At 35.5% G+C, this 10,000-nt stretch overlaps 1 protein-coding gene across 1 annotated transcript in view; it reads left to right on the forward strand.

Annotated features, from left to right (window-relative positions):
- The window catches only part of LOC144955870 (E3 SUMO-protein ligase RanBP2-like), a 159,830-nt gene that overhangs the window by 123,022 nt on the left and 26,808 nt on the right, over positions 1 to 10,000 (forward strand). The window contains 3 exon segments of the mRNA XM_078886100.1: positions 4,716 to 4,973; positions 5,805 to 6,302; positions 7,316 to 7,483. Of these exon segments, the coding sequence (XP_078742226.1) occupies positions 4,716 to 4,973; positions 5,805 to 6,302; positions 7,316 to 7,483 (924 nt within the window).

Raw genomic sequence — 10,000 nt, forward strand, 5'->3', positions numbered from 1 at the left:
AATAGATTTTGTATCTACTTCCTGTTTTTGAGTTTGGGTTGAAAAAGTCTATTTTTGTCTTCAGTGAGTATCTATGACATTCCAGGAAAACCCCTGGAATTTTGTCGGTACGGAGAGAATTAACGATTGTTTAAATTGCACAGGTATAGATGAATTTTGAAATTAAACATACTATATTTTATAGTCGCAAAATTGGTATAAATTAAGGATAAAAGATCTGGTGTTTGATCCACAGTGTTGGCTGGCTATAATTCTCATACAAGGTTCAATAAAGTATATCTTATCTTATCTTATCTTATCCTTGGTGATTATTTGGGATCATTTTCTTGTGTTTTTATTTCTACTTCAATGTTTCATACACCCTTGTTCAGATCAATATGCTACAGCACTGCCTGCTCCCACACATCATTCTTCTAGTTTAACAGATTCCCACACATCATACATCTAGTTTAACAGATTCCCACACATCATACATCTAGTTTAACAGATTCCCACACATCATACATCTAGTTTAACAGATTCCCACACACTCATTCTTCATCTAGTTTAAACAGATTCACCACACACATCATACATCTAGTTTAACAGATTCCCACACATCATTCATCTAGTTTAACAGATTCCCACACATCATTCATCTAGTTTAACAGATTCCCACACATCATACATCTAGTTTAACAGATTCCCACACATCATTCATCTAGTTTAACAGATTCCCACACATCATACATCTAGTTTAACAGATTCCACACATTATACATCTAGTTTAACAGATTCCCACATCAATACATCTAGTTTAACAGATTCCCACACATCATTCATCTAGTTTAACAGATTCCCACACATCATACATCTAGTTTAACAGATTCCCACACATCATACATCTAGTTTAACAGATTCCCACACATCATATATCTAGTTTAACAGATTCCCACACATCATACATCTAGTTTAACAGATTCCCCACACATCATACATCTAGTTTAACAGATTCCCACACATCATTCATTTAGTTTAACAGATTCCCACACATCATACATACAGATTCCCACACATCATATATCTAGTTTAACAGATTCCCACACATCATACATCTAGTTTAACAGATTCCCCACACATCATACATCTAGTTTAACAGATTCCCACACATCATACATCTAGTTTAACAGATTCCCACACATCATTCATCTAGTTTAACAGATTCCCACACATCATACATCTAGTTTAACAGATTCCCACACATCATACATCTAGTTGAACAGATTCCCACACATCATTCATCTAGTTTAACAGATTCCCACACATCATACATCTAGTTTAACAGATTCCCACACATCATACATCTAGTTTAACAGATTCCCACACATCATACATCTAGTTTAACAGATTCCCCACAATCATACATCTAGTTTAACAGATTCCCACACATCATTCATCTAGTTTAACAGATTCCCACACATCATACATCTAGTTTAACAGATTCCCACACATCATACATCTAGTTTAACAGATTCCCACACATCATTCATTAGTTTAACAGATTCCCACACATCATTACATCTAGTTTAACAGATTCCCACACATCATTCATCTAGTTTAACAGATTTCCCACACATCATTCATCTAGTTTAACAGATTCCCACACATCATTCATCTAGTTTAACAGATTCCCACACATCATACATCTAGTTTAACAGATTCCCACACATCATACATCTAGTTTAACAGATTCCCCACACATCATTCATCTAGTTTAACAGATTCCCCACACATCATACATCTAGTTTAACAGATTCCCCACACATCATACATCTAGTTTAACAGATTCCCCACACATCATTCATCTAGTTTAACAGATTCCCACACATCATTCATCTAGTTTAACAGATTCCCACACATCATACATCAAGTTTAACGGATTCCCCACTCATCATACATCTAGTTTAACAGATTCCCACACATCATTCATCTAGTTTAACAGATTCCCACACATCATACATCAAGTTTAACGGATTCCCCACTCATCATACATCTAGTTTAACAGATTCCCACACATCATACATCTAGTTTAACAGATTCCCCACACATCATTCATCTAGTTTAACAGATTCCCACACATCATTCATCTAGTTTAACAGATTCCCACACATCATCATCTAGTTTAACAGATTCCCACACTTCATACATCTAAGTTTAACGATTCCCCACCATCATACATCTAGTTTAACAGATTCCCACACATCATACATCTAGTTTAACAGATTCCCACACTCATACATCAAGTTTAACAGATTCCCACACATCATACATCTAGTTTAACAGATTCCCACACATCATACATCTAGTTTAACAGATTCCCACACATTATACATCTAGTTTAACAGATTCCCACATCATACATCTGTTTAACAGATTCCCACACATCATTCATCTAGTTTAACAGATTCCCACACATCATACATCTAGTTTAACAGATTCCCACACATCATACATCTAGTTTAACAGATTCCCACACATCATACATCTAGTTTAACAGATTCCCACACATCATACATCTAGTTTAACAGATTCCCACACATCATTCATCTAGTTTAACAGATTCCCACACATCATACATCTAGTTTAACAAATTCCCCACACATCATACATCTAGTTTAACAGATTCCCACACATCATTCATCTAGTTTGCGGGTGGTTGGATGGGAGCATCACCCTTGAATCATATACCTATGATGTTCGCATGGGTGTACGATCCGATAGTGATGTCGTTTCTTCTTCTCTTTACTAGCCTATCCTGCTTCTTTGGTTTTGTGATTGTATTTTTGACAGGGGATTTTTTTTTTCCTGTAAATCCTCTGCCTGTTTGTTCTTGGTTATTTATAATTTAGCTTATGATATCTTTAGGTTATGATTTTGATTTACATTTGTACTATTTTTGTTAGATTGCTTGTTTTTTTGTTTCAGCGGTCTCTCATATAACCTCAATTGTGTTGGAAGAGACCTAAAGCAACAAACAAACAAAAAAAAATTCATCTAGTTTAACAGATTCCCACACATCATACATCTAGTTTAACAGATTCCCACACATCATACATCTAGTTTAACAGATTCTTTTCCCTGTAAATCTAGGTTTTCTGTATTCCATACATTCTTATGATATCTTAGTTTTTTAACATTTGCACATCATATCTCTTGTTTATGTTCACCTCTCATATAAAATCTTGTTTAAGCAGACCTAACACAACACTAGTAACAATAACAATTCATCTAGTTTAACAGATTCCCACACATCATACATAGTTACTAGTTTAACAGATTCCCACACATCATACATCTAGTTTAACAGATTCCCACACATCATACATCTAGTTTAACAGATTCCCACACATCATACATCTAGTTTAACAGATTCCCACACATCATTACATCTAGTTTAACAGATTCCCACACATCATACATCTAGTTTAACAGATTCCCACACATCATACATCTAGTTTAACAGATTCCCACACATCATTCATCTAGTTTAACAGATTCCCACACATCATACATCTAGTTACTAGTTTAACAGATTCCCACACATCATCATCTAGTTTAACAGATTCCCACACATCATTACATCTAGTTTAACAGATTCCCACACATCATACATCTAGTTTAACAGATTCCCCACACATCATTCATCTAGTTTAACAGATTCCCACACATCATTCATCTAGTTTAACAGATTCCCACACATCATACATTACATCTAGTTTAACAGATTCCCCACACATCATCATCTAGTTTAACAGATTCCCCACACATCATACATCTAGTTTAACAGATTCCCACACATCATACATCTAGTTTAACAGATTCCCACACATCATTCATCTAGTTTAACAGATTCCCACACATCATACATCTAGTTTAACAGATTCCCACACATCATACATCTAGTTTAACAGATTCCCACACATCATTCATCTAGTTTAACAGATTCCCCACACATCATACATCTAGTTTAACAGATTCCCACACATCATTCATCTAGTTTAACAGATTCCCACACATCATTCATCTAGTTTAACAGATTCCCCACACATCATACATCTAGTTTAACAGATTCCCACACATCATACATCTAGTTTAACAGATTCCCACACATCATACATCTAGTTTAACAGATTCCCACACATCATACATCTAGTTTAACAGATTCCCACACATCATTCATCTAGTTTAACAGATTCCCCACACATCATACATCTAGTTTAACAGATTCCCACACATCATTCATCTAGTTTAACAGATTCCCACACATCATTCATCTAGTTTAACAGATTCCCCACACATCATACATCTAGTTTAACAGATTCCCCACACATCATTCATCTAGTTTAACAGATTCCCACACATCATACATCTAGTTTAACAGATTCCCACACATCATTCATCTAGTTTAACAGATTCCCACACATCATACATCTAGTTTAACAGATTCCCACACATCACACATCTAGTTTAACAGATTCCCCTCCCCCGTTCTAAAATTAGGATTTCCTTATTTTAAAAAAGATATCAATTTAAATTTTTTATTTTATTAATTTTTAGATTTTTAAGAAATTGTCTTGAGTTGCTTAATTCCTTTTTATTATATCTGTGCTGTGCTTATACTTCCAATTATTACCTCATATTCTTTCCATAAGTATCAATTGGAATATACTCTCCAGCTGCCGTGTGCAAACAAGAAGCTTCAATCTTCACTGCTCCAACCGGTGCCTCAAATCAGATGAACAGCGTCGATGATGTCGTCTTTGTGAAAGAAGAGCAGGCCACCCTGGAACAGAAGGCAATGGCCGCCAAATATAAGCTCCCTCCCAATTTCTACCTTTACGAAAAGAGGAAGCCATGCAAAGGATGTCTGGGATGTACAGATGGGGAAGGGTTGCCTCCCCATGCCAAGGTTACAACTCCACAGAAAGCAGTTGGTCAGTTTGTTTGTGTTTTTAAAAATGTTTTATCATGTCTTTTTTGGTAAAAGTTTTTATTTTCAGTTGTGAAGTTGAGGCTGATTTATAAAACGTGTTGAATAGGATATTTTAAAATATATTTGTTATTTATTTATTTATATTTGTCATCATCATCATGGATGATTGTGCGGCTATGTGGTCTAGTGGTATGACACTCGCTTTCGGATCGGAAGGTCCTGGGTTCGAGCCTCGCTCGACGCATAGTTGAGTCCTTGGAAAAGACTCTTTACTCACATTATCTCACCGTACTCAGGTGTAAAATGAGTACCTGGCCGTTAACAGCGTTGTCTTTGTCCGAAAAATTGTAATATCGCCTAACAGGCGTCATGTCTCGTCCTATTTTAATGTTGCTGTTGACCAGGGACCCCTTGTAAAGCGATTTGAGCACGTTAAGTGGATATTGCGCTATATAAAAGCTCAATTTTTTAAATATATTTTTTTTTATGATGTCATCGTCGTCGTTGTTGTTCTTTTTCTTCTTCTTCTTCTTCTTCTTCTTCTTCTTCTTCTTCTTCTTCTTCTTCTTCTTCTTCTTCTTCTTCTTCTTCTTTTATTATTATTATTATTATTATTATTATTATTATTATTATTATTATTATTATTATTATTATTATTATTATTATTATTATTATGTGAGCGTAGAGTCTCAACGTTTACATACATTACAAACTCCAATCAAGATAATATTTTGTAATTTGTTTTGATTTTATCCTATCATTTTTCACTCCTCTTCTCCCCTTCCCCCACCATCCCTATCCTCCCACCTGTTCCACCAACCTCCTCGGACAGTCGGACCAGCCAGATCCTATGCAGACGCTGCCAAAAGCCCCAGCCAACCTTTGACCCCTTCGTCCACTCCGCCGTCCACCGCCACACCTGCAGCCAAATCTATATTTGGCACCAATGTCCAAACATCCACCCCGCCATCTTCAACAAAGACTCCAGAGGCATCTCCAGGAATGATCGGTAAATCAATATTTGGCTCTGGTGCCACTCTCGACACGTCGTCGTCTTCAATATTTGGAGGGGGATCTCCAGGAAGTGCCAGTAAAACGACGACGACAACGCCTTCCGTCTTCGGGGGTGGAGTTGGAAGTGGGACCCCAAATTCACAAACAAAGGACTTTTCAAATTTATTCAAGGGAGCTAATACACCAACCACCAGTGCAACGACAGCCTCGTCCTCATCACCGTTTAGTAATTTTGTATTTGGTGCTGGATCTTCAACTCCAGATTTTTCAAGCCTGGCAGCCTCCAGTGGCAATGAATCTTCCTTCTTGAAAAAGAGTAAGTTTTTTGCTTTGTTTTGTTTTTTGTTTTTTTTTAAAGGGATTTTTATAATAAATCTGCCTGTGTTTTTTTTTTATGTTTTATCATGTCTTTCTTGGTAAAATGTTTTATCATGTCTTTCTTGGTAAAATGTTTTATCATGTCTTTCTTGGTAAAATGTTTTATCATGTCTTTCTTGGTAAAATGTTTTATCGTGTCTTTCTTGGTAAAATGTTTTATCATGTCTTTCTTGGTAAAATGTTTTATCATGTCTTTCTTGGTAAAATGTTTTATCGTGTCTTTCTGGGTAAAATGTTTTATCATGTCTTTCTTGGTAAAATGTTTTATTTTCAGTTGTGAAGTTGAGGCTGATTTATAAAAAGTTGTTGATTATATACAGTGATTAGGATATGTTAAAATGTATTCGTTATTTATTTATTTATATTTATCATCATCATCATCATGGTTGATATTATTATCATCATCATCGTCATACTCATCATCATCATCATAATCATCATCATCCTCGTCATCATTATCATCATCATCATTATGATCATCTACATCGTCATCCTCATCATTATCATCATCATCATCATCGTCATCATCATCATCAAGTAAGTTTTTTTGTTTGTTTTGTTTTTCTTTTTCTTTAATGTTTTTTTTTTTTTAAAGGAATTTTTATAATAAATCTGTCTGCAAAGAGAGAAATGTTTGATATGACGTCATACAAAGTTAGCATGGGCTTTTTAGAATTTTGGGATTCAATTTTGGTCAAATATATCAAAGATTATTGTGGTTCCCCACTCGAGAGTGGATGGCCACTTGTACTCGTCCATACCATCGACATTGAGAGAGTGGAATAGTCTCACATCTGCAATGAAAAACAAAAAATATACAGTGATCTGTGAAATCTTCCACATTGAAGTTAAAAGGAAGAAGAAGAAGAAATACCAATGTATTTTCCCCTTATGCTTTCTGTTAATTTGCAACAATTTTTGCCTTTTTTTTTTTTTAATTTTCCATAAAAGCGGACACAGGTGGTCCATTTAAATTTCAAGGTGCTGGACAGAAATTGTTTGGTGCTGGTGCCGGTGCCGGTGCTGGTGACGCCAGTGGAGATGGAGACGTGATGCCAAGCAATGACGTACATTTTGAGCCAATTATCCCCCTGCCAGAACTAGTGGAGGTGAAAACGGGTAAGTTAAACATGGATTCCATTATATTTTTTTCTCTTAGGGCACTTTAGATTCTACAATTTGTCAACCTAGACTGGTAAACGTTTTTTTTTCATGAAACTCAATTTCCATAAATCTGACATATGGCCCATTTTCTCAAGTCGCATTCTGTATTGTAGTAAATATTATTTTGTTAATCAGAAATGTAGATGTGACCAAAAGATTACACTTCTTCCAAGTCTAAAGAATTAAAGTGACAATTTTTATTATTATAAAATAGATAAATTATATTTCTGGCTCATGATAAAACCCTGTAAGATTAGATCTCATGGTAGAATAAACCTGATTCTCACCTATTCATTACAGGAACATGTTTTACCTGTGTCCACTCCCCTATCATTCTCGGGACTTTTTTTTTGGCTTTTTAAAATTAATTAATTCTTTTTGTTTTATTTGTTTTGACAGCAAACCCTAGTCTTTCGTGTTTTGTTTTTTTCTGTTCCAATTTCTTTTATAGTTTTTATTTTTTTTAGTTCATAATTTTTTTCATAGCTTTTTTTTTTCAGTTTAAAATTTTTCTCATAGGTTTATGGATTTTTTTTTAGTTCCTAATCTTTCATATTTTTTACTTTTAGTTCATAATTTCTTTCATGAATTTATCTATATAAAAAAAAAGGTGCAGATTGAAATGCTCTCATTTCTAGATTAGGTCACATTGCAAACTACAATTCTGGAAGTGATAAGATCAAGATTGTGACTTTCCCATCGGTGCCACAACTGGCCTCCATTTTGTTATTGACATCTCATTCCAGAATTACTCTTGGAGCTCCAGATAGCCGATTAGACAGAGCACTTTGTTTACGAGTACAGGAGCTAGTTTCAGCCCTGGGTTGAGTCAATGTTGATTTTTTTCCCAAGATGCATTAGCCTACTCGACATTGATTAGGCAGACTGGTCTGTTAGACTTGATTCATTGAGATTTTTTTTTAATATAGCGCAATATCCACTAAACGTGCTCAAAGCACTTTACAAGGGGTCCCTGGCTGACAGCAACGTTTAACATGTAGGACGGGACATGACGCCTTTTAGGCGATATTACAATTATTTTTTTTTGGACAGGTACAATGCTGTTAACAGCCAGGGACTCATTTTACACCTGAGTACAGTGGGAGAATTTGAGTAAAGAGCCTTCTCCAAGGACTCAACTATGCGCCGAGTGAAGCTCGAACCCAGGACCTACCGATCTGAAAGCGAGTGTCATACCACAAGACCACACAGCCACACAAACATTCGTGTGATTGACTGGAATTCCATCCAAATGGTAGAAAGCAATATTTACTGTTTGCTTGATGGTATTGGCAACAGTGCTTTCTTTTCAAAACAATTTTTTATAACAAGGTTGTCAATTTTCTGTATATTTACGGAATTCAGTATTTTATAAACTCTCAGTATATCTTCCAATCACCTGCTATATGGGGGAAAAGGTAACTACATAATGCCTTTATACTGGAGTTCACTGCTCAGAAAGGGGTTGGTCGATGTGTTTGAGTAAAAGTTCAGTCAATGTTTGCCTCCTGAATTGTTAATTCAGAAAAGTGAGTGGAGCAGGCACTTATGTTGATAACAAGAAATGAAGTGAGTAGGAAAGTGCCAGAAGACAATAAAGAATATCATTGTCGCGGCGGCGAAGGGGGTTCGAACCTGTGACCTTACTGGTACGACAACTCCGCCAGTTGTCCGCCAGAAATTGGGTTGATGTTTTGTGAGAATATGGGAAAAGTACTTATCATAATCCAATGAAATTTGAAATATAAATAGAAGAAATGTGCATATATAACCTCGTGAGCGACAAAATCTCTCCTCTTTGTAGTTTTTGAAATATTGTACTCCAAAGAGTAAAAATCTATTTTTAACGGTCTTCTGATAATCGTACGAGTTTTGTCGCTTGACATAATCTAAAATGACCTCTTTTCTAACTGTGTGCCAACTTTCAGTCATATTCAGTCGATAAACAGCGTCGTAATTAATTTTTTAAAATAGCATGTGCGGAACGGCTTCGTCCCATATTTTGTCGCGAATTTGGGCACTTTGTGAGCGAAAAAGAGGCCCAAAGATTTGTGCGGGATAGTCATTGCTACATTTTGTCTTTCTTGTGTTTGTTCATGTGACATTTTGTCTTTGTTGTGTTTGTTCATGTGACATTTTGCCTTTGATGTGTTTGTTCATGTGACATTTTGTCTTTAATGTGTTTGTTCATGTGACATTTTGCCTTTGATGTGTTTGTTCATGTGACATTTTGTCTTTAATGTGTTTGTTCATGAGACATTTTGTCTTTGATGTGTTTGTTCATGTGACATTTTGTCTTTGTTGTGTTTGTTCATGTGACATTTTGTCTTTGATGTGTTTGTTCATGTGACATTTTGTCTTTGATGTGTTTGTTCATGTGACATTTTGTCTTTGATGTGTTTGTTCATGTGACATTTTGTCTTTGTTGTGTTTGTTCATGTGACATTTTGTCTTTGTTGTGTTTGTTCATGT

Source organism: Berghia stephanieae, chromosome 10 (genome assembly GCF_034508935.2).
Source record: "Berghia stephanieae isolate SIO BIC M18660-M18661 chromosome 10, UCSD_Bste_1.3, whole genome shotgun sequence".
NCBI lineage: Eukaryota > Metazoa > Mollusca > Gastropoda > Nudibranchia > Aeolidiidae > Berghia > Berghia stephanieae.